This window comes from Anomaloglossus baeobatrachus, chromosome 12, assembly GCF_048569485.1.
Source record: "Anomaloglossus baeobatrachus isolate aAnoBae1 chromosome 12, aAnoBae1.hap1, whole genome shotgun sequence".
Classification (NCBI taxonomy): Eukaryota; Metazoa; Chordata; class Amphibia; order Anura; family Aromobatidae; genus Anomaloglossus; species Anomaloglossus baeobatrachus.
The window spans coordinates 128,781,539-128,807,135 of NC_134364.1; the positions used below are offsets into that span (position 1 = coordinate 128,781,539).

Sequence of the window (25,597 nt, forward strand, 5' to 3'; positions counted from 1 at the left end):
TGTGTGGGGGCAGAGGGGCAGTCACGGAGCCAGTAAAGGGGGGCGGGGCTTAGGATGGAGAGCTTGTTAGTTCTCTAGACGGTCACACATCTGGACAGTAAAAAAATAAAAGTCAGGCCTGTAGGAGGCGCTATAGAGCAGAGCAGGATTACTCCTCAGTGAGTGTATTAACAGCACAGAGGATTTCAGCACTGAGTGCAGGGTGACATTAGTGGTGGACGATGACCCGGGACCCCGACATCACAAGCTGAATTCGTGCCACACGTGAGTATAATGTATGTGTGATTCATCTGTGGCCATCTGCCCACAAGACTACTCTGCGCCCCCTCAAATCATCCGCTCCCTCTACAATCCCGACCCTACGTCTGCGAACCCTCTGCGCTCCCGACGCCACGTCTACGAACCTAACGCCCCTTCTGCAGTCCTGATGCCCCCTCTGCGGTCCTAAAGCCACGTCTTCGCCACTCTGCGGTCCCAAAGCCACATCTGCTCTCCCGATGACACATCTGCGCTCCCTGTGCCACGTCTGCGCTTCCAACGCCACCTCTGCTTTGCGTCTCTGCGCTCCCTGCGCCACGTCTGTGCTCCCTCTGCAGCCCCGACGCTACGCCAGCGCCCCCTCTTGCAGTCCCAACCCCACATCTGCGCCCCCTCTTGCAGTCCCGTCCCCACGTCTGCGCTCCCTCTGCGGTCCCAACGCCACATCTGCGCTCCCGATGCCGCACCAGCGCCCCCTCTTGCGGTCCCAACCCCACGTCTGCGGTCCCGACCCCTCGTTTGCGCCCCCTCTGCGGTCCCAACCCCACGTCTGCGCCCCCTCTTGCAGTCCCGTCCCCACGTCTACGCCCCCTCTTGCAGTCCCGTCCCCACGTCTGCGCCCTCTCTGTGCTCCCGACCCGACGTCTGCAGTCCCGACGCCACGTCTGCGCTCCCTCTGCGGTCCCATCCCCATGTCTGCGCCATCTCTGCGGTCCCGTTCCCACTTCTGCGCCCCCTCTGCGGTCCCGTCTTCACATCTGCACCTCCTCTGGTTCTCTCCCCACGTCTGCGCCCCCTCTGCGGTCCCGTTACCACATCTGTGCCCCCTCTGCGATCCCGTCCCCACGTTTGCGCCCCCTCTGCGGTCCCGTCTTCATGTCTGCGCCCCCTCTGCGGTCCCGTATCCACATCTGCACCCCCTCTGTGGTCCCGTACCCATGTTTGCGCCTCCTCTGCGGTCCCGTCTTCATGTCTGCGGTCCTGTCCCCACGTCTGCGGTCCCGACGCCACGTCTGCATTCCCCCTGCGGTCCCGTCCCCATGTCTGCGGTCCTGACGCCACGTCTGCTCTCCGTCTGCCGTCCTGACGCCACGTCTGCTCTCCGTCTGCCGTCCGATGCCACGTCTGCTCTCCGTCTGCCGTCCGATGCCACGTCTGCCGTCCCGACGCCATGTTTGCTCTCCGTCTGCCGTCCCGATGCCACGTCTGCACCTGCACCGCCACGTCTGCTCTCCGTCTGCCGTCCGATGCCACGTCTGCTCTCCGTCTGCCGTCCCGACGCCACGTCTGCTCTCCGTCTGCCGTCCCGACGCCACGTCTGCTCTCCGTCTGCCATCCCGACGCCACGTCTGCTCTCCGTCTGCCGTCCCGACGCCACGTCTGCCGTCCGATGCCACTACTGCCGTCCCGACGCCACGTCTGCTCTCCGTCTGCCGTCCCGATGCCACATCTGCACCTGCACCGCCACGTCTGCTCTCCGTCTGCCGTCCCGATGCCACGTCTTCACCTGCACCGCCACGTCTGCTCTCCGTCTGCCGTCCGATGCCACGTTTGCTCTCCGTCTGCCGTCCTGACGCCACGTCTGCTCTCCGTCTGCCGTCCTGACGCCACGTCTGCTCTCCGTCTGCCGTCCTGACGCCACGTCTGCTCTCCGTCTGCCGTCCTGACGCCACGTCTGCTCTCCGTCTGCCGTCCGATGCCACGTCTGCCGTCCCGACACCACGTCTGCACCTGCGCCCCCACATCTGCGGTCCCGTCCCCACGTCTGCACCCAAAAAAAATCGTTCTACCCGAAGTCAGTCTGGTCCCCTTTAACCCATTAGGCTCCATGTTAAGCAGAATTAGGGCAGTGGTTGACAAGTGTGGCCCCTATAAACCTCATGAATTTTCCCCATAGCAGGAGGCCTGGGGATAGCTTATAGTGGGAAGCTCTTCTATGTGGCACCATGATATGGAGTGAGTCATGTGACCCCTCCACCTGAGGGGCGGGGCATTTGTGACCACCTGGGTGGGGTGAGTTCTCCAGTGACCTTTAGTCTTTAGTTCTGGAGAGGGAAGGGTCCTAAGATGCCAGGACTGGTGCACCTGAATCTGGAGGAGGGGAGTCCCCTGCGGCCATCATGCCTGTGATAAGATAGATGAATTTCTAGAGACGGTGAGGAGCCTCTGCTAGAGCGTGTGCGGGCATGCTGGGAGTAGTAGTTTTGCTCAGGATGGGCACCGCTGCTCAAGAATTCATATTGTTAAAGTGCACCTTCTAGAAGGTGGGGGAGGGGTGGCATCTCCGTGCCTGTCGCTTGTGGTCCTCGTCAGTCTTCGGCCGCATTCCTGGGACCCCCTTCCCCCTCCTCCTCACCTCGGCAGGAGAAAACTTGTATTAAAAATAATAAATATAGGGGGAGGGGGCACGGACAGCACCAGCAGTGAGGCTCGTATGCTCTAGATGGAGCTTAGTGTGTGGACCTGTAGGACTACAGCGCCCAGCATGCCTTGCTGCAGTGGTCTCTCCCTGGGACGTGTGAGCGTCTCTCGGCAGCTGCTATGAGATGTGTCGCGGGTGTGCTGGCTCTGTAACCGTTATCTCCCACTCTCCGTCTCTTGCAGGCGATCCCCGCCATGTCACTCACCCCCCCTAACAGCAACGATGCCTGCCTCAGTATCGTGCACAGTCTGATGTGCCACCGGCAGGGAGGGGATAATGAGGGCTTCGCCAAGCGCGCCATCGAGAGCCTGGTCAAAAAGCTGAAGGAGAAGAAAGATGAGCTGGACTCTCTCATCACTGCCATCACCACCAACGGTGTGCATCCCAGCAAGTGCGTGACCATCCAGCGCACCCTGGACGGGCGGCTGCAGGTACTGCCGGGTGCTGGCTAGGGGGGCTCAGGGCGGCTGCAGGTACTGCCGGGTGCTGGCTAGGGGGGCTCAGGGCGGCTGCAGGTACTGCCGGGTGCTGGCTAGGGGGGCTCAGGGCGGCTGCAGGTACTGCCGGGTGCTGGCTAGGGGGGCTCAGGGCGGCTGCAGGTACTGCCGGGCGCTGGCTGGGGGGAGTGGGGGGGGACTCAGGGCTGCTGCAGGTACTGCCGAGCACTGGCTGGGGGGGTACTCATGACTACCTCAGGTACTGCCGAGTACTGGCCGGGGGGGCTCAGGGCTGCTGCAGGTACTGCAGAGCGCTGGCCGGGGGGGCTCAGGGCTGCTGCAGGTATGCCGGGCGCTGGCTGGGGGGGAGGGGGCTCAGGGCTGCTGCAGGTATGCCGGGCGCTGGCTGGGGGGGAGGGGGCTCAGGGCTGCTGCAGGTACTGCCGAGCACTGGCTGGGGGAGGCTCAGGGCTGCTGCAGGTACTGGGGGGAGGATCTCTGCACTCTCCACATTTCTTACTTTTCGCCTCGCTTTTTATCTTACTAACTTTAGATCTCTTTTGCCTTCACTCGCTCGCTTTTTTCTTTACATTTGCTCACACTCGTCTTTGGAGGGGGGTTCTACTCGCTTTTTTCTTTCTGCCGGCTTTCTCTCCCACTCCTGGTGTTGCTGGCTTGTCTGCTTGCTGTAGTGATGAGTCACTGTCTGGCAGGATGGAGGGGGGGATGTTTTGTCTGTGCGGAGCCCTCCAGGGAGCGCAGAGAGTGAGAGGAGGGGGATGGAGCAGCGGTCTGTAGCCACATTCCTAGACGGGCACTGTGTCCTCTGTAGTGATGCCTGTCATTATCCACAGTGTTAATTTTTATATAATCCATGAAATGTATCATCTACAAACGACAGTGACACCGCCTATCCATAACCAGAGATCAGCGGTGACATCACTGAGAACACCGCCTATCCATCACCAGAGATCAGCGGTGACATCACTGAGAACACCTCCTATCCATCACCAGAGATCAGCAGTGACATCACTGAGAACACCGCCTATCCATCACCAGAGATCAGCGGTGACATGACTGAGAACACTGCCTATCCATCACCAGAGATCAGCGGTGACATCACTGAGAACACCGCCTATCCATCACCAGAGATCAGCAGTGACATCACTGAGAACACCTCCTATCCATCACCAGAGATCAGCGGTGACATCACTGAGAACACCGCCTATCCATCACTAGAGATCAGCAGTGACATCACTGAGAACACCGCCTATCCATCACTAGAGATCAGCAGTGACATCACTGAGAACACCTCCTATCCATCACCAGAGATCAGCGGTGACATCACTGAGAACACCGCCTATCCATCACCAGAGATCAGCGGTGACATCACTGAGAACACCTCCTATCCATCACCAGAGATCAGCAGTGACATCACTGAGAACACCGCCTATCCATCACCAGAGATCAGCGGTGACATGACTGAGAACACTGCCTATCCATCACCAGAGATCAGCGGTGACATCACTGAGAACACCGCCTATCCATCACCAGAGATCAGCAGTGACATCACTGAGAACACCTCCTATCCATCACCAGAGATCAGCGGTGACATCACTGAGAACACCGCCTATCCATCACTAGAGATCAGCAGTGACATCACTGAGAACACCGCCTATCCATCACTAGAGATCAGCAGTGACATCACTGAGAACACCTCCTATCCATCACCAGAGATCAGCGGTGACATCACTGAGAACACCGCCTATCCATCACCAGAGATCAGCGGTGACATCACTGAGAACACCGCCTATCCATCACCAGAGATCAGCGGTGACATGACTGAGAACACTGCCTATCCATCACCAGAGATCAGCGGTGACATCACTGAGAACACCTCCTATCCATCACTAGAGATCAGCGGTGACATCACTGAGAACACCGCCTATCCATCACCAGAGATCAGCGGTGACATCACTGAGAACACCTCCTATCCATCACCAGAGATCAGCGGTGACATCACTGAGAACACCGCCTATCCATCACTAGAGATCAGCAGTGACATCACTGAGAACACCTCCTATCCATCACCAGAGATCAGCAGTGACATCACTGAGAACACCTATCCATCACCAGAGATCAGTGGTGACATCACTGAGAACACCTCCTATCCATCACCAGAGATCAGTGGTGACATCACTGAGAACACCTCCTATCCATCACCAGAGATCAGCGGTGACATCACTGAGAACGCCGCCTATCCATCACCAGAGATCAGTGGTGACATCACTGAGAACACCTCCTATCCATCACCAGAGATCAGCGGTGACATCACTGAGAACACCGCCTATCCATCACTAGAGATCAGCAGTGACATCACTGAGAACACCTCCTATCCATCACCAGAGATCAGCAGTGACATCACTGAGAACACCGCCTATCCATCACCAGAGATCAGCGGTGACATCACTGAGAACACCGCCTATCCATCACCAGAGATCAGCGGTGACATTACTGAGAACACCTCCTATCCATCACCAGAGATCAGCGGTGACATCACTGAGAACACCGCCTATCCATCACCAGAGATCAGCGGTGACATCACTGAGAACACCTCCTATCCATCACTAGAGATCAGCGGTGACATCACTGAGAACACCTCCTATCCATCACTAGAGATCAGCGGTGACATCACTGAGAACACCGCCTATCCATCACCAGAGATCAGCGGTGACATCACTGAGAACACCGCCTATCCATCACCAGAGATCAGCGGTGACATTACTGAGAACACCTCCTATCCATCACCAGAGATCAGCGGTGACATCACTGAGAACACCGCCTATCCATCACCAGAGATCAGCGGTGACATCACTGAGAACACCTCCTATCCATCACTAGAGATCAGCGGTGACATCACTGAGAACACCGCCTATCCATCACCAGAGATCAGCGGTGACATCACTGAGAACACCGCCTATCCATCACCAGAGATCAGCGGTGACATCACTGAGAACACCGCCTATCCATCACCAGAGATCAGCGGTGACATCACTGAGAACACCGCCTATCCATCACCAGAGATCAGCGGTGACATCACTGAGAACACCGCCTATCCATCACCAGAGATCAGCGGTGACATCACTGAGAACACCGCCTATCCATCACCAGAGATCAGCGGTGACATCACTGAGAACACCGCCTATCCATCACCAGAGATCAGCGGTGACATCACTGAGAACACCGCCTATCCATCACCAGAGATCAGCGGTGACATCACTGAGAACACCTCCTATCCCTGTACATGGCCTTCCTGGTGATCGTGTTTTCCCCCATCTCTTCCGTAGGTGGCGGGCAGGAAAGGATTCCCGCATGTGATCTATGCCCGGCTGTGGCGCTGGCCCGACTTGCACAAGAACGAGCTGAAACACGTGAAATTCTGCCAGTATGCATTTGACCTGAAGTATGACAGCGTGTGCGTGAACCCGTACCACTATGAGCGGGTGGTGTCCCCGGGCATCGGTGAGTGTGGGCACGACATGGCGCTGATGAGGCTTTTGTGTTATGTAATACTTAGTGTGATGTCTCTTGTGATTTCAGGGCTAAGCATCCAGAGCACCGGTGAGTTTCCATGCTGCTTGTTTCCCCTCCCCCCGCATGTTCCTACCTCCCTGCTGACTTTCCCCATTTTTAGCTTTTTAACATTACCTTTTTTTTTTCTACCAGGCACTCCTTGTCGGCCGGTGAAGGAGGAGTTCTCTAATGACTGTGAGATGGATATTCCATCATGCCACGCAACCTCGCAAGAGCTTCAGCCGTCCATGAATCATGCCACCCTACCTCAGATGCCGCCTGACTCTTACCGACCAACACTTCCTCCTCTAACATTGCCCAAAAGCCCTCAAACAACGGTTGGCATGTACGCCAACATGCCCATATCACCCTCCGGTAAGTAACAGCTGGTTAACCTAAACTATAATGATGAGTACCACCTCCAGATCACCAGGACACGGCGCACAGATATCTCTGTACACTACTGATCACCATTATTGGCACCCTTTCATTTTTTTCATAGACTGTACAATAGCTTCAGAAATAAATAAGTTCTATCCTCAGGATTTTTTAATTAGTGGTCCGCAGTAATAAAACATAGTTTGTCAACTTACATGGTTCACTTTCAAACCATAAATAGAATAAACAGCAATAGAGGCCCCCCGATTAATACTTGGTTGCCCACCCTTTGGCATTGATGACTGCCTCCAAATGTGGCTCCTTGTCTTGCTGGAGGACCCATGATCTTCGACTCAAAGTTTTCTTACACTGGGTAGGACATTTCTTTCTAAAATCTCTTGATAACTCTGATTTCATGATTCTTGTGATACAATCAAGTCTCCCAGTACCAGACGAAGCAAAGCAACCCCACAACATTATGGATCCTCCACCATGCTTAACTGTGGGTAGGGTGTTCTTTTCCCTATAAGTAAACAAACTGTTGCCATAAAGGTCTCTTTGTTTCATCTGTCCACAGAATATTTTCCCAGAAGGATTGTAGTTTGTCAAGGTACGCCTTGGCAAAGATCAGTTGTTCCATTTTATGGCTTTTCTTCAGCAATGGTTTCTTTCTTGGCCTTCACCCACAAAGCTCTGCTTGGTTTAGTGTGCGGTGTATGGTACTTGTTGAAACCATGACCCCAGACTGTTCCAGGTTGGCCTTCAGGTCTTTGGATGTTTGACGTGGTGTTTTTTCCCACCATTCGCACCAACCTTCAAAGACGTCTCTTGTCAATTTTCCTCTACCCCATTTTTTTTTTTTCCCAGAGATATTCCACATTATCTACTTAAACTGGGGGAAAGATATAGAAGATTATTAAGGCTATTATTGATTTCTAATATTATAATAGATACATTATGACGGAAATTATGTTTATCTATACTTGATATGTACTTTATTTTTTGAACACGACTGATAACCTGAAAGAACTTATGACTGATCTTAGAATTTTTCTACAGTATGTATCTTTTACTTGATGACTGTTTATTATTTACATTTTTTTTTTTTTTCAATAAAACCTATTGAAACATATGTACTTAAACTTCGTGGGTGGCAATAACTATGAGCAGATCTCTATATACATCACTGGTGACAGGCCACTATAGTGATCAGTACTACCCCAGATCACCAGGGCATAGAGCAGTGATCTCACTAGTGAGAGGCCACTATAGTGATCAGTACTACCCCCAGATCACCAGGGCATAGAGCAGTGATATCACTGTATATACATCACTGGTGAGAGGCCACTATAGTGATCAGTACTATCCCAGATCACCAGGGCATAGAGCACTGATATCACAGACGAGAGGCCACTATAGTGATCAGTACTACCCCAGATCACCAGGGCATAGAGCAGTGATCTCACTAGTGAGAGGCCACTATAGTGATCAGTACTACCCCCAGATCACCAGGGCATAGAGCAGTGATATCACTGTATATACATCACTGGTGAGAGGCCACTATAGTGATCAGTACTACCCCAGATCACCAGGGCATAGAGCAGTGATCTCACTAGTGAGAGGCCACTATAGTGATCAGTACTACCCCCAGATCACCAGGGCATAGAGCAGTGATATCACTGTATATACATCACTGGTGAGAGGCCACTATAGTGATCAGTACTACCCCAGATCACCAGGACATAGAGCGGTGATATCACTGTATATACATCACTGGTGAGAGGCCACTATAGTGATCAGTACTACCCCCAGATCACCAGGGCATAGAGCAGTGATATCACTGTATATACATCACTGGTGAGATGCCACTATAGTGATCAGTACTACCCCAGATCACCAGGACATAGAGCGGTGATATCACTGTATATACATCACTAGTGAGAGGCCACTATAGTGATCAGTACTACCCCCAGATCACCAGGGCATAGAGCAGTGATCTCACTAGTGAGAGGCCACTATAGTGATCAGTACTACCCCCAGATCACCAGGGCATAGAGCAGTGATCTCACTAGTGAGAGGCCACTATAGTGATCAGTACTACCCCCAGATCACCAGGGCATAGAGCAGTGATCTCACTAGTGAGAGGCCACTATAGTGATCAGTACTACTCCCAGATCACCAGGGCATAGAGCAGTGATCTCACTAGTGAGAGGCCACTATAGTGATCAGTACTACCCCCAGATCACCAGGGCATAGAGCAGTGATATCACTGTATATACATCACTGGTGAGAGGCCACTATAGTGATCAGTACTACCCCAGATCACCAGGACATAGAGCGGTGATATCACTGTATATACATCACTAGTGAGAGGCCACTATAGTGATCAGTACTACCCCCAGATCACCAGGGCATAGAGCAGTGATCTCACTAGTGAGAGGCCACTATAGTGATCAGTACTACCCCCAGATCACCAGGGCATAGAGCAGTGATCTCACTAGTGAGAGGCCACTATAGTGATCAGTACTACCCCCAGATCACCAGGGCATAGAGCAGTGATCTCACTAGTGAGAGGCCACTATAGTGATCAGTACTACCCCCAGATCACCAGGGCATAGAGCAGTGATATCACTGTATATACATCACTGGTGAGAGGCCACTATAGTGATCAGTACTACCCCAGATCACCAGGACATAGAGCGGTGATATCACTGTATATACATCACTAGTGAGAGGCCACTATAGTGATCAGTACTACCCCCAGATCACCAGGGCATAGAGCAGTGATCTCACTAGTGAGAGGCCACTATAGTGATCAGTACTACCCCCAGATCACCAGGGCATAGAGCAGTGATCTCACTAGTGAGAGGCCACTATAGTGATCAGTACTACCCCCAGATCACCAGGGCATAGAGCAGTGATCTCACTAGTGAGAGGCCACTATAGTGATCAGTACTACCCCCAGATCACCAGGGCATAGAGCAGTGATCTCACTAGTGAGAGGCCACTATAGTGATCAGTACTACCCCCAGATCACCAGGGCATAGAGCAGTGATCTCACTAGTGAGAGGCCACTATAGTGATCAGTACTACTCCCAGATCACCAGGGCATAGAGCAGTGATCTCACTAGTGAGAGGCCACTATAGTGATCAGTACTACCCCCAGATCACCAGGGCATAGAGCAGTGATCTCACTAGTGAGAGGCCACTATAGTGATCAGTACTACCCCCAGATCACCAGGGCATAGAGCAGTGATCTCACAGACGAGAGGCCACTATAGTGATCAGTACTACTCCCAGATCACCAGGGCATAGAGCAGTGATCTCACTAGTGAGAGGCCACTATAGTGATCAGTACTACTCCCAGATCACCAGGACATAGAGCAGTGATCTCACTAGTGAGAGGCCACTATAGTGATCAGTACTACTCCCAGATCACCAGGACATAGAGCAGTGATCTCACTAGTGAGAGGCCACTATAGTGATCAGTACTACTCCCAGATCACCAGGACATAGAGCAGTGATCTCACTAGTGAGAGGCCACTATAGTGATCAGTACTACTCCCAGATCACCAGGACATAGAGCGGTGATATCACTGTATATACCGTATTTTTCGGACCATAAGACGCACTTTTTTTCCCCCAAATGTTGGGGGAAAGTTGGGGGTGCGTCTTATGGTCTGACTATAGGGCTGCGGCTGGGAATGAGGGTGCTGCAGGTCATCGGGGGCACGAGCAGGCAGCAGCAGCGCCTGCCGTGACCACGTGGGCCCGCTCATTACATATGCACGCCCATCCTCCCGCCCATTTCTCAGCTTTGAAGCCGGCACTGACAGGTGGGCGGGAGGACGAGCGGGGACGCGCGCATACTAAAGAGCCGGCCGCATGATCACCCCTGGCAATTTCAGCCTGGTGTGATCATGTGCGGCTGTGTTCACTGCTCCCCGCGCGTCATTACCAGCGCGGGGAGCAGTGAGTCAGTACACTCACCCGTCCCCGTGTGTGGAGCCGCCCCCCTGCTGCACGCGATGTCTTCCTGTCTGTGCCGGTCAGCTGATCTGTGCTGAGCTGGTCAGCTGATCGGCACAGACAGGAAGACATCGCGATGCAGCAGGGGAACGGCTCCACACACACAGGTCAGCGTGCCAGAGAGGAAGATGATCGGTGCTGCAGGGAGTGAGGAAAAGGTGAGTATAAACGTTTATTTTTTTCTCTGTGCTATAGGATACAGGCCATATACCAGGATGGTATATGAGCACGATGGGGGCATATAGCAGGATGGGAGTATATGAGCAGGAGGGATGGGGGGAGGGGGGGTATGTGAACAGGCTGGATGGGGGGGGGGTATGTGAACAGGATGGATGGGGGTTTATAGCAGGATCATATACAATCATATACAAGGCAGGAGGATCATTACCAGGATGGGGTACCTTAGTAGAGAATTTGGGGACATTACCCCCATAACAGTGTCAGCAGCAGATCCTCGCCCCATAACAGTGTGTCATGACCATATTTTTTGCTTAAAGTTTTATTTTCCTCCTCTAAAACCAGGGTGCGTCTTATAGTCCAGTGCGTCTTATAGTCCGAAAAATACGGTACATCACTGGTGAGAGGCCACTATAGTGATCAGTACTACCCCAGATCACCAGGGCATAGAGCAGTGATATCACTGTATATACAGTGCCTACAAGTAGTATTAAACCCCATGCAGATTTAGCAGGTTTGATAAGATGCAAATAAGTTAGAGCCTGCAAACTTCAAACAAGAGCAGGATTTATTAACAGATGTATAAATCTTACAAACCAACAAGTTATGTTGCCAAGTTACATTTTAATAAATTTTCAACATAAAAGTAAGGGTCAATTATTATTCAACCCCTAGGTTTAATATTTTGTGGAATAACCCTTGTTTGCAATTACAGCTAATAATCGTCTTTTATAAGACCTGATCAGGCCGGCACAGGTCTCTGGAGTTATCTTGGCCCACTCCTCCATGCAGATCTTCTCCAAGTTATCTAGGTTCTTTGGGTGTCTCATGTGGACTTTAATCTTGAGCTCCTTCCACAAGTTTTCAATTGGGTTAAGGTCAGGAGACTGACTAGGCCACTGCAACACCTTGATTTTTTCCCTCTTGAACCAGGCCTTGGTTTTCTTGGCTGTGTGCTTTGGGTCGTTGTCTTGTTGGAAGATGAAATGACGACCCATCTTAAGATCCTTTATGGAGGAGCGGAGGTTCTTGGCCAAAATCTCCAGGTAGGCCGTGCTATCCATCTTCCCATGGATGCGGACCAGATGGCCAGGCCCCTTGGCTGAGAAACAGCCCCACAGCATGATGCTGCCACCACCATGCTTGACTGTAGGGATGGTATTCTTGGGGTCGTATGCAGTGCCATCCAGTCTCCAAACGTCACGTGTGTGGTTGGCACCAAAGATCTCGATCTTGGTCTCATCAGACCAGAGAACCTTGAACCAGTCTGTCTCAGAGTCCTCCAAGTGATCATGAGCAAACTGTAGACGAGCCTTGACATGACGCTTTGAAAGTAAAGGTACCTTACGGGCTCGTCTGGAACGGAGACCATTGCGGTGGAGTACGTTACTTATGGTATTGACTGAAACCAATGTCCCCACTGCCATGAGATCTTCCCGGAGCTCCTTCCTTGTTGTCCTTGGGTTAGCCTTGACTCTTCGGACAAGCCTGGCCTCGGCACGGGTGGAAACTTTCAAAGGCTGTCCAGGCCGTGGAAGGCTAACAGTAGTTCCATAAGCCTTCCACTTCCGGATGATGCTCCCAACAGTGGAGACAGGTAGGCCCAACTCCTTGGAAAGGGTTTTGTACCCCTTGCCAGCCTTGTGACCCTCCACGATCTTGTCTCTGATGGCCTTGGAATGCTCCTTTGTCTTTCCCATGTTGACCAAGTATGAGTGCTGTTCACAAGTTTGGGGAGGGTCTTAATTAGTCAGAAAAGGCTGGAAAAAGAGATAATTAATCCAAACATGTGAAGCTCATTGTTCTTTGTGCCTGAAATACTTCTTAATACTTTAGGGGAACCAAACAGAATTCTGGTGGTTTGAGGGGTTGAATAATAAATGACCCTCTGAATAAACTTTTCACAATTTAACAAAAAAAGAAATAACATTCTTTTTTGCTGCATTTCACACTTCCAGGCTGATCTACAGTCCAAATGTCACAATGCCAAGTTAATTCCGAATGTGTGTAAACCTGCTAAATCTGCAGGGGGTTGAATACTACTTGTAGGCACTGTACATCACTGGTGAGAGATCACTATAGTGATCAGTACTACCCCCGATCACCAGGACATAGAGCAGTGATATCACTGTATATACATCACTGGTGAGAGACCACTATAGTGATCAGTACTACCCCAGATCACCAGGGCATAGAGCAGTGATATCACTGTATATACATCACTGGTGAGAGGCCACTATAGTGATCAGTACTACCCCAGATCACCAGGACATAGAGCGGTGATATCACTGTATATACATCACTGGTGAGAGGTCACTATAGTGATCAGCACTACCCCAGATCACAGGACATAGAGCGGTGATATCACTGTATATACATCACTGGTGAGAGGTCACTATAGTGATCAGCACTACCCCAGATCACAGGACATAGAGCGGTGATATCACTGTATATACATCACTGGTGAGAGGTCACTATAGTGATCAGTACTACCCCAGATCACCAGGACATAGAGCAGTGATATCACTGTATAGCCATCACTATAGGGATCAGTACTACCCCAGATCACCAGGACATAGAGCGGTGATATCACTGTATAGACATCACTGGTGAGAGGTCACTATAGTGATCAGTACTACCCCAGATCACCAGGACATATAGCAGTGATATCACTATTTCTGCATCTGGTTTAAAAGTGTTTGGTCACGATCCCTTGTCACATTTGCTTCTTCTCATTTTTGCGCAGTGGCTCCCGTTTGCACCCTTTCTTCCTTGACACATAATGAAGTCCTCTTACCAATCGTCCCTCAGCAGATGATTTCCACTTCTCCCCCTTCTACGCCTAACCACAACTCGCAGAGTAATGGGTACCAGTCGCCCCCGAAGCTGCCTTATCACAGTGAGTATCACATGTGCCGCGGATCTTTTCACAGATGCATTTGAGTGAGGCTGTAAATTTTGAGAAGTGCCTGCCCGGGCATCACCCTGCGTTCTCTGCTCACTTTTCTGCAGCTACGTGGACAGGAAGCAACACTGCAGCCTATGCCCCCAGTCCTGTGCCCCAAACTAATGGGAGGGGAAGCCAACAGCCACCGCTGCACCACCCAAACAATTACTGTACGTCTGCACCCGGCTGGCACTGCTATAATTACTAAAATGACACTGTTATAAAATCTTACCGCTTTCCAGTAACTGTGCTGTTAACCCTTTTCTTCTGTTTCACTCTCTGCAGGGCCTCTTCATCAGAGCTCCCCTCAATATTCACACCCAGTATCCAATCACCCAGGTAAGTCGTCCTGGCAGGTTCTCTCCTCTGTACACCCCACTCTTTGTGCGTGTGCTAATTAGGTTTGTTTCTAGCAGGCCCGGAGTTCTGGTGCTCTGTTGCATATTTTGAAATGGACATTCAGGTGGGAGAGATCTTCAAAGTGCCCTCGAACTGTCCCGTGGTGACTGTGGACGGATATGTGGACCCGTCAGGAGGGGACCGGTTCTGCCTCGGGCAGCTGTCCAACGTACATCGTACAGATATGAGTGAACGGGCGAGGTGAGGCCGAGGTTACAGGCGCACAGCAGATATAAGGAGTATGCTACCGGGATTGCGAGACATCTATCTTCTCGTTTCTCAGGCTGCACATTGGGAAAGGTGTTCAGTTAGAGTGTCGCGGAGAGGGAGACGTCTGGATGAAATGCCTCAGTGACCACGCAGTGTTCGTACAAAGCTACTACCTGGATAGAGAGGCGGGCAGAGCGCCAGGGGATGCCGTACACAAGATTTACCCCGGGGCTTATATTAAGGTAATTACTCCAGCGTGTCCGTCTTAAGTTGTGCTTTTATCTGCACATGTATTGTTCCGGCTGAGCAGCTATACTTTGACTTTGAATGCATCAAGGGTCTCGCACTGCTACTCTATTTAGCACACCCAATTTCATGATTGGTGGGGGTCTCATCACTCAAAACCTAGGATTTTTCCATAAATCATTTCTTTAATTTCGAATCTCATCCATCGATCGGAAATTAATTCATTCTCCTGTTCTTAGGTCTTTGACCTGCGGCAGTGTCATCGACAAATGCAGCAACAGGCTGCCACGGCGCAGGCAGCGGCAGCAGCCCAGGCAGCGGCCGTGGCTGGATCAATCCCAGGCCCGGGATCTGTGGGTGGCATTGCACCAGCCGTCAGTAAGTATGAGCAGAGGCGCCAAGAGCTGAATCCTCTGACTACTCTATCGTTGAAAATTCATTTTACATGAATGATTCCAAGTCTTCCATTGTTCTGTGCTTTGTGTCCAGTGTGTGGTAGGGATAAAGGGTCAAGGTGACCACTCTGAATTACCAGCTCTCTGGCTCAATGTCCATCTGATCTATGCGCTTTGTCAGAATTTCTCCACTTGTTCCCTACACAGGTCTATCGGCAGCTGCCGGTATTGGCGTTGATGATCTCCGTCGCCTCTGCATCCTTCGGCTCAGTTTTGTTAAAGGCTGGGGTCCTGACTACCCTCGTCAGAGCATCAAACAGACGCCATGCTGGATCGAAGTTCACCTCCACCGATCGCTTCAACTTCTAGATGAAGTTCTTCATACGTTACCGATGGCAGATCCTAATTCAGTCAACTAGCCATCGAGGGATACTGAGAAGAGTTATAGATGGTGTAAGTGGCTTCTTAATGCCAAAGGAAACTCATGAGGTGATGACACCTGCTATTGAGGACAAGCCAGATATCTTCTACAGACACTTTACTGGCATACAGCGGCTTCAAGGAGTGAGCATCTTGGGCTAAATCTTGTCCTGGGTTTGTCTTGCTCGGCAAGGATTTACCTTGGGGTGCAACCAATGAAAATACTTTGCGATACGATTTATTTTAACTTTATTAATTGCACATGATGAAGGAACCACTTCCTACACGAAGAAAGAAAATAAGTCTGGTGGGAACCGTGAAAAGTTTTTAGATGGTCTCCAAATTGTAAAGAAGAAAAATAGTTGTGTTTTTATAATGCCGTTGTTGGGACAGTTCTGCAGGATCCAGACCTGGGACAATCATAAAGTTATTTTTAAGTTGCTTTTACAAGGACAAAGTATGAACTGTATCTTAAAATGTGTAAGGCCAAAAATACCAAAAACTGTAAAAGCTAGGGCACAGCGAGAGAAGTAGCCTGCTTTTTGATAGGATTTCCACATACAAACTGACTTATATTAAATAAAATATTTATGTATTATTACTCAGAAGTCTTCTGTTTTGCCTTTTCTTCATAATTATACATACATTTATGATCGTAGTGGTAGGTTAACAACTTCTATAACAAACCTGTTATGCTGTAAACCCATCTACAGAAAATCAGTGATTTCACACGTCTCTTCTTCATGTGATCGCGGCTCTATATAATCCTCACACGTCTCTTCTTCATGTGATCGCGGCCCTATATAATCCTCACACGTCTCTTCTTCATGTGATCGCGGCTCTATATAATCCTCACATGTCTCTTCTTCATGTGATCGTGGCTCTATATAATCCTCACACGTCTCTTCTTCATGTGATCGCGGCTCTATATGATCCTCACGTCTCTTCATGTGATCGTGGCTCTATATATTCCTCATACACTACAGTTCAAAAGTTTAGGGTCACTTAGATTTCCCTTATTTTTGAAAGAAAAGCACTTTTTTTTTTGTCTTTTTCAATTAAGCTAACATTAAATTAAACATACATTGTTAATGTGGTAAATGACTATTCTAGCTGCAAACGTCTGGTTTTTAATGCAATATCTACATAGGTGTATAGAGGCCCATTTCCAACAACCACCACTCCAGTGTTCTAATGGTACATTGTGTTTGCTAACTGTGTTAGAAGGCTAATGGATGTTTAGAAATCCCTTGGAAACACTTGTGCAAGTATGTTAGCACAGCTGAAAACAGTTTTGCTGATTAGAGAGACTTTGCACCATGAGAAGTATGCACCATATAAGTTTGATGCATTGAATTAGGCCAGAATTGGACCGGAAGGTATTTGACCACATAGTCAATGTAAACAATGTTCGTGTGTCTATTAACTTTCACCTCTATAATACTTCACTTTCTACTGCCCCCTCTGATCCCTATACCAAGTAATGAACTTTTCATCTCTCCTTCTATCCTCCCCACCCATCTCACCTTCCCCTCAGACATTTTCCTCAATATTACACCCAGTGTCTCCAGACACTCACGGCCACCTCATGGCCTCTCCTGCTCTCACCTACTAACACTCTCACTGCTTCTCCTCACTGCTGGGGATATCTCTCCAAATCCTGGACCTCCTCACCACATCCCTAGTGTCACTTCAAACCCACATCCACAACCTAACACAAATGTCCGCACCCTCTCAAACCTCATACACATTCACCCGACCCCCGCTCACCCTGTCCCACTAAAAGGAGCTCTATGGAACGCTCGCTCTGTCTGCAACAAACTATCCTACATTCATGATCTTTTCATCACTAATAAACTTTCCTTCCTCGCCATCACTGAAACCTGGCTCACCCCCTCTGACACTGCCTCTCCTGGCTCACCCCCTCTGACACTGCCTCTCCTGCTGCACTTTCTTATGGCGGTCTCCAACTCTCTCACACCACCCGCCCCAGTAACAAGCATGGTGGAGGAGTTGGTTTGCTCCTGTCCGACCAATGCTCCTTTACACCAATTCCACTACCACCCTCGGTTACTCTCCCATCTTTTGAGGTGCACTCCGTTCGCATCTACGCCCCCTCCAACCTTCAACTGGCTGTCATTTACCGCCCTCCAGGGTCAGCCACTGCCTTTTTTGATCATTTCACCACCTGGCTACTACACTTCCTTTCCAACGACATCCCCACCATCATTATGGGTGATTTCAATATCCCCATTGACACTTCCCACTCATCTGTCTCCAAACTTCTAACACTCGCTGCCTCCTTCGGCCTCACCCAATGGTCTTCTGCAGCCACTCACAAAGATGGCCATACGCTGGACCTCATCTTCACTCGCCTCTGTTCCCTATCTAACCTCTCTAACTCACCTCTCCCCCTGTCTGACCACAACCTACTCACATTCTCTTCCCTCTCTTCTCCAACTACGCAACCCCCCCTCCACAAACTTTCACACCCTCGCAGAAATATAAAACACATTGATTTACACGCCCTTTCTGCCCTTTCTCAGTCCCTTTTCCCTCTCACAGACATTGCATTTCTACACGATGCAGATGCTGCTGCAACTTTATACAACACTACAACCTCTGCAGCTCTCGAATCAGCCGCCCCCTTCACACACACCAAAACCCGCACAATCAACAGGCAACCCTGGCACACGAGGCAGACTAAAGAACTGAGACGGGCTTCAAGAATTGCTGAGCACAGATGGAAGAGGTCTCATTCCACTGAGCACTTCATTGCATATAAAGAGTCCCTCACCACTTTCAAGTCAACACTCACTGCTGCAAAACAAACCTACTTCTCATCCCTCATATCCTCTCTCTCTCACAACCCTAAACAGCTATTCAACACTTTCAATTCCCTCCTCCGTCCTCCGGCACCACCTCCCTCCCCTCTCCTCTCAGCTGAAGACTTTGCCTCTTTCTTCAAGCAGAAGGTTGACAACATCAGAGCAAGCTTTGGCCCACAATCACCACAGCCCCTTATCATAGCTACTCGGCCTTCTTCCTCCAAATCCAGCTTCTCCACCATGACAGAAAACAATCTTTCCACTCTACTCTCAAGATCACATCTAACAACCTGTGCACTGGACCCGCTCCCATCACACCTCATCCCCAACATCACCGCAGTCCTCATCCCAGCCCTAACCCATCTCTTCAACCTATCACTAACAACTGGTGTATTCCCTTCATGCTTTAAACATGCCTCTATTACACCCATCCTCAAAAAGCTCTCCCTTGACCCATCCTCTGTGTCAAACTATCGCCCCATATCCCTTCTCCCCTATGCCTCAAAACTACTAGAACAGCATGTCCATCTTGAACTGTCCTCATACCTCTCCTGCTCTCTCTTTGACCAGCTACAATCTGGCTTCCGACCGCATCATTCCACTGAAACTGCCCTAACTAACGTCACTAACGACCTACTAACCGCCAAAGCCAAGCGACACTACTCTATCCTCCTCCTGGACCTGTCCTCTGCCTTCGACACAGTAGACCATTCCCTCCTACTACAGATTCTCTGATCTCTGGGCATCACAGACTTGGCCCTATCTTGGATATCCTCATACCTAACCGACCGAACTTTCAGCGTTTCCCATTCTCACACCACTTCCTCATCTCGCCCCCTATCTGTCGGTGTCCCCCAAGGCTCAGTTCTTGGACCCCTGCTGTTCTCCATCTACACCTTCGGCCTGGGACAGCTCATTGAGTCCTACTACTTCCAGTATCATCTCTATGCCGATGACACACAGATCTACCTCTCTGGACCTGACATTACCTCTCTACTAACCAGAATCCCACAATGTCTGTCTGCTATTTCATCCTTCTTCTCTGCGCGATTCCTAAAACTTAACATGGACAAAACCGAATTCATTGTCTTTCCTCTTCCTCACTCATCTCCTCCAACAAGCCTTTCCATCAAACCCGATGGTTGCTTACTCTCCCCAGTCTCACAAGCTCGTTGCCTTGGAGTGACCCTCGACTCTGCTCTATCCTTCAAGCCACACATCCAAGCCCTCTTCACCTCATGCCGATTACAACTCAAAAACATCTCCCGGATCCGTGCTTTCCTTAACCAAGAATTAGCAAAAAAATTAGTGCATGCCCTCATCATCTCCCGCCTCGACTACTGCAACCTCCTGCTCTCTGGCCTCCCTTCCAACACTCTTGCACCCCTCCAATCTATCCTAAACTCTGCGGCCCGCTTAAGCCACCTCTCCCCTCGCTACTCCCCAGCCTCGCCACTCTGCCAATCCCTTCACTGGCTTCCCATCACCCAACGACTCCAGTTCAAAACACTAACCATGACATACAAAGCCATGCACAACCTGTCTCCTCCCTACATCTGTGACCTACCTGCACGCAACCTCAGATCCTCACAAGATCTCCTTCTCTGCTCCTCCCTTATCTTCTCTTCCCACAATCGCGTACAAGATTTCTCCCGTGCATCCCCCCATACTCTGGAACGCTCTACCTCAGCACATCAGACTCTCCCCTACCGTGGAAAGCTTCAAGAGGAACCTCAAGACCCACCTCTTCCAACAAGCCTACAACCTACAATAGCCCTCAGTCCAGTAGACCACTGCGCAACCAGCTCTGTCCTCACCTATCGTACCATCACCCATTCCCTGTAGACTGTGAGCCCTCGCGGGCAGGGTCCTCTCTCCTCCTGTACCAGTCTGTTATGTACTGTTAATGATTGTTGTACGTATACCCCTTCACTTGTAAAGCGCCATGGAATAAATGGCGCTATAATAATAAATAATAATAGAGAAGCTATAAAACTGACCTTCCTTTGAGCTAGTTGAGAATCTGGAGCATTATATTTGTTGGTTCCATTAAAATCTCAAAATGGCCAGAAAAAGAGAATTGTCATGTGAAACTCGACTGTCTATTCTTGTTCTTAGAAGTGAAGGATATTCCACGCAAGAAATTGCCAAGAAACTGAAGATTTCCTACAACGGTGTGTACTACTCCCTTAAGAGGAGAATGACCCATCCCAGGGCCATGGGGTGCCCGGTTTCAGGCGTTAACGGGATTATGTCACGGGGGCTTGTGCCCCATCCCGTGGCCCTAGTGGTAAGCGATAAAGTCAGTAAATAAAAATAAGTGTTTTGTGACTCCGCCTACGGTTCTGGCATGGTTACTGGGCTGCGAGTCAGACTTCCGGGGTGATGGTTAGGCAGCCAGTTTCCCGTAGGTGAAGCGGGATCCCTGGGGCAGTTTTAGTCGTCTTCACACAGAAAATGGCAGTTTACCTCACAGCCTTTTCAACTGTCACTTTGGTGCAGCAGTCTATGGCTCTTCAGACGAGAGAAATAAAGTACATCACACCAATCCATTAACCCTGACCTTGTTTTACTTGCGGTTTTAGTCCTGGGTACAGTCTCTGATGTAACCATTCCGGGTGATCTGGAAGCAGTTCAGGATCTCCACAGCTGGTGAGCTATGAGGCCTCCCTGTTGCGCTGTATCTCCCTTTTGGTCCTAGGCTGTCTGGAGCTACACCCTGACCCACTCTGTCTTAACCTGTATGGCAGGCGGCGGGAGCTCCTTTGAGGGGCACTGCTGTATTCACTGCGGTCCCTAAGCTCTGGGAAGCGGCTTTGCCTTCAGGTGCTGCTGTGGCCAGGAGATCTGGAGTCTCCTTGGCCTTCGGTCTTTACTGCTGGGAAATTAGATCCTTCACAGTCTCGGACGCCGATGTCCGGTAGTCAGCGCTGTTCCTCTGGGATGAACCGATCTGGCTCCAGTTCCCCGGTAACTCCTTTTGCCTCTCCCTCCTGGATTCCTCAGTCTGTCTCACAGCTTACTTGTACGGGCTTAGCGCAGCGCTGTGAACCCGGATGTTCTCACTGTCCTCTCCAGAACTCAACTGCCTGACTCCGTCTCCAGACCTGGATTTTATAGGGGACCTCACCCGAGCTCGGCTTGTAGAGCTCCCCCTCCAAGCCTGGAGTGGAAGATGTTATTTGCGGGATTACCTGATGTGGAGATCCTACCCTGGTACAGGTATATCTGTGGCAACCGAACCCTGGGGTGCCACATTTCCCCCTAGTTAAATCCAGTACTCCTGGTCTGGAAACACAAACTTTTTAAAACATTAGCAACAATAAAGAACAGTACAAAGTCTAAATATAAAAACCAATAAAGCGGAGATATGCAGTCCTTACGCTGCAAACTGTGAGTACTGTGTGTATTTATATATATATATATATATCTATATATATAATATATATATATTATATACATACACACACACACAGTGTGTCCACCCATATCCTGTCCACCGCCATTAACTTGAGGAAAACGATCAAAGTCCTGTTTAATGCAATCACATTTTATTGATAAGACATTGATAAGATCGGGGAGATAAACACCACAATGTGCAATTTCAAATCAATAACATTAGGACCATGGATGACCTTCCAACATTGATTAACAATTTAAGAAAGAATATATAATGAGCAGGTAACAATTTTACACTATCTTATAATATAAAGGTGTTTTTGATCTTAAAGCATATATAGAGCAAGATATTAATTTCAAAAGTTGTGCATGAAAAATCTCCTAACAATCTGGGGGGACAGTAATAAGACATAATTGCCAAGATAGTGATAAGCAATCAATACACAGTAATTGCACTATGGTCATAGAGGGAACCTCATCTAAGTATGTGCATCATAATTATAACCAATATAAGACACATATACTGTAGTTTGCCAGACTATACAACCAAATAATATACAGTATTCACCAATGTTTATATTGATACACAATGGTCATATAGGGAACCTCATCTAAGTATGTCCATCATAATTATAACCAACACGATAGGCACATATAGTATACCAGACCACTGTGTGTTTCAATAGGCAAGAAACCGTCCTAGGTTCCCAGTGATATAATCATCCACTATAGCCATGAGGGGATTACCACTATGTGCGGGCACCAAAAATTCTAGCCTGTATAAGGAACGCATATAGCTTGCCCAACCACTAGGTGTCCATAATTACAGACCGTCCTAGATTCCCATGAGGGTTTTAAGGAGATACATTGAAATACAATTTACCTGCACATAGACAGAGGTCAAACAAGTCCAGGAACACGCCCTACGCGCGTTTCGGCAACGCCTTCGTCCCTGAACGATAGGGGTAAAATTGTTACCTGCTCATTATATATTCTTTCTTAAATTGTTAATCAATGTTGGAAGGTCATCCATGGTCCTAATGTTATTGATTTTAAATTGCACATTGTGGTGTTTATCTCCCTGATCTTATCAATGTGTTATCAATAAAATGTGTTGCATTAAACAGGACTTTGATCGTTTTCCTCTTCTTTTTCCTGATTATTAATTACGATTGTCCTTTGGATAGTTCATTGTTATCCACAGATTTATTGTTATAAATATGACTTTAACATAACATGAAGTGAAATTAATCATGTGGATTAATCAGTTGCCTATTACATGTATACGCCATTAACTTGAGAACGGCGGCAGCTATAGGCATAGAAGTGGTGTCTAGGTATAGTAAAGTAGCAATGCGCTATGCAATGAAACCACTTATAGCGCCACCTGGTGGAAAACAACGGAGTTAGCATTTTTATCTTGAAAACGGAACAAGATAGAGAAAAAAAGTGAATTAAAAAATTGTAGGGCATGAGAAAAAAAGTGAATTAAAAAATTGTAGGGCATCATCAATTTAATACGAATCGACACCTTGCATACAGAAATGCTATGATATGAAACCCATGACCCCCCCAAAACATTGAATACTGGTCACGCATATGGCGCTCATTTAACTTTGATGCTCAAATTGGCCACAGCCAGCTGCAATGCACATCTGGCCTCTGCACAGCATACTGTATCTTGCTGCACGTTGTGCAATATGGTAGGTGACACGTTTGCACAAGCATCTGTGATACGTCGTTGTAGGTCCTGCAATATTGGTGGAGGGGTACCATACACCTGCTGTTTAATGTGACCTCACAGAAAGAAGTCCAATGAGGTCAGGTCAGGTGAGCGTGGATGCCACTCCACACAGCCACCATACCCAATGACTTGTAGGAAGGTCTCTATGAGGTTTCGCTTCACGTCCGCAGCCTTGTGACTTTTACACGTTCTAATCATAGCATTTCTGTATGCAAGGTGTCGATTCGTATTGAATTGATGATGCCCTACAACTTTGTAATTCACTTATTTTCTCTACAGTCATATGAAAAAGTTTTTGCACCCCTATTAATGTTAACCTTTTTTCTTTATAACAATTTGGGGTTTTGCAACAGCTATTTCAGTTTCATATATCTAATAACTGATGGACTGAGTAATATTTCTGGATTGAAATGAGCTTTATTGTACTAACAGAAAATGTGCAATCCGCATTAAACAAAATTTGACCGGTGCAAAAGTATGGGCACCCTTATCAATTTCTTGATTAGAACACTCCTAACTACTTTTTACTGACTTACTAAAGCACTAAATTGGTTTTGTAACCTCATTGAGCTTTGAACTTCTTAGGCAGGTGTATCCAATCATGAGAAAAGGTATTTAAGGTGGCCACTTGCAAGTTGTTCTATTATTTGAATCTCCTATGAAGAGTGGCATCATGGGCTCCTCAAAACAACTCTCAAATGAAAACAAAGATTATTCAACATAGTTGTTCAGGGGAAGGTACAAAAAGTTGTCTCAGAGATTTAAACTGTGAGTTTCCACTATGAGGAACATAGTAAGGACATGGAAGAACACAGGTACAGTTCTTGTTAAGCCCAGAAGTAGCAGGCCAAGAAAAATATCAGAAAGGCAGAGAAGAAGAATGGTTAGAACAGTCAAGGACAATCCACAGACCACCTCCAAAGACCTGCAGCAGCATCTTGCTGCAGATGGTGTCAATGTGCATCGGTCAACAATACAGCGCACATTGCACAAGGAGAAGCTGTATGGGAGAGTGATGCGAAAGAAGCCGTTTCTGCAAGCACGCCACAAACAGAGTCGCCTGAGGTATGCAAAAGCACATGTGGACAAGCCAGTTACATTTTGGAAGAAGGTCCTGTGGACTGATGAAACAAAGATTGAATTGTTTGGTCATACAAAAAGGCGTTATGCATGGAGGCAAAAAAACCACGGCATTCCAAGAAAAGCACTTGCTACCCACAGTAAAATTTGGTGGAGGTTCCATCATGCTTTGGGGCTGTGTGGCCAATGCCAGCACCGAGAATCTTGTTAAAGTTGAGGGTCGCATGGATTCAACTCAGTATCCGCAGATTCTTGACAATAATGTGCAGGAATCAGTGACGAAGTTGAAGTTACGCAGGGGATGGATATTTCAGCAAGACAATGATCCAAAACACCGCTCCATATCTACTCAGGCATTCATGCAGAGGAACAATTACAATGTTCTGGAATGGCCATCCCAGTCCCCAGACCTGAATATCATTGAAAATCTGTGGGATGATGTGAAGCGGCTGTCCATGCTCGGCGACCATCAAACTTAACTGAACTGGAATTGTTTTGTAAACAGGAATGGTGAAATCTACCTTCATCCAGGATCCAGGAACTCATTAAAAGCTACAGGAAGCGACTAGAGGCTGTGATTTCTGCAAAAGGAGGATCTACAAAATATTAATGTCCCTTTTATGTTGAGGTGCCCATACTTTTGCACTGGTCAAAT

The 25,597-nt window shown here is 48.9% G+C and overlaps 1 protein-coding gene across 3 annotated transcripts; it reads left to right on the forward strand.

Moving 5' to 3' along the window:
• On the forward strand, positions 1–16,499 carry LOC142258125 (mothers against decapentaplegic homolog 4-like). 3 transcript variants are annotated; one of them, XM_075330596.1, is made up of 12 exons: positions 1–275; positions 2,863–3,111; positions 6,465–6,639; positions 6,718–6,738; positions 6,844–7,065; positions 14,021–14,173; positions 14,287–14,391; positions 14,507–14,560; positions 14,635–14,821; positions 14,904–15,072; positions 15,316–15,454; positions 15,679–16,499. In XM_075330596.1, exons 2-12 carry the CDS (start codon positions 2,875–2,877, stop codon positions 15,888–15,890), a joined length of 1,674 nt encoding a protein of 557 aa, XP_075186711.1. In that variant the 5' UTR covers positions 1–275; positions 2,863–2,874; the 3' UTR covers positions 15,891–16,499. The 3 variants fall into 3 exon arrangements, with proteins under 3 accessions (XP_075186711.1, XP_075186710.1, XP_075186712.1); XM_075330595.1 differs by having other exon boundaries at positions 2–264; XM_075330597.1 differs by having other exon boundaries at positions 2–264; positions 14,638–14,821.
• Positions 16,500–25,597: the final 9,098 nt, after the last annotated feature.

What these genes read in the sequence shown, in the direction of transcription:
- LOC142258125 (XM_075330596.1), top strand. Translation starts at nt 2,875, where the DNA reads ATGTCACTCACCCCCCCTAACAGCAACGATGCCTGCCTCAGTATCGTG. An exon ending in GCTAAGCATCCAGAGCACCG is followed by an intron (nt 6,739 to 6,843) that starts GTGAGTTTCCAT and finishes TTTTTCTACCAG; the next exon opens with GCACTCCTTGTCGGCCGGTG. An exon ending in TGGCATTGCACCAGCCGTCA is followed by an intron (nt 15,455 to 15,678) that starts GTAAGTATGAGC and finishes TTCCCTACACAG; the next exon opens with GTCTATCGGCAGCTGCCGGT.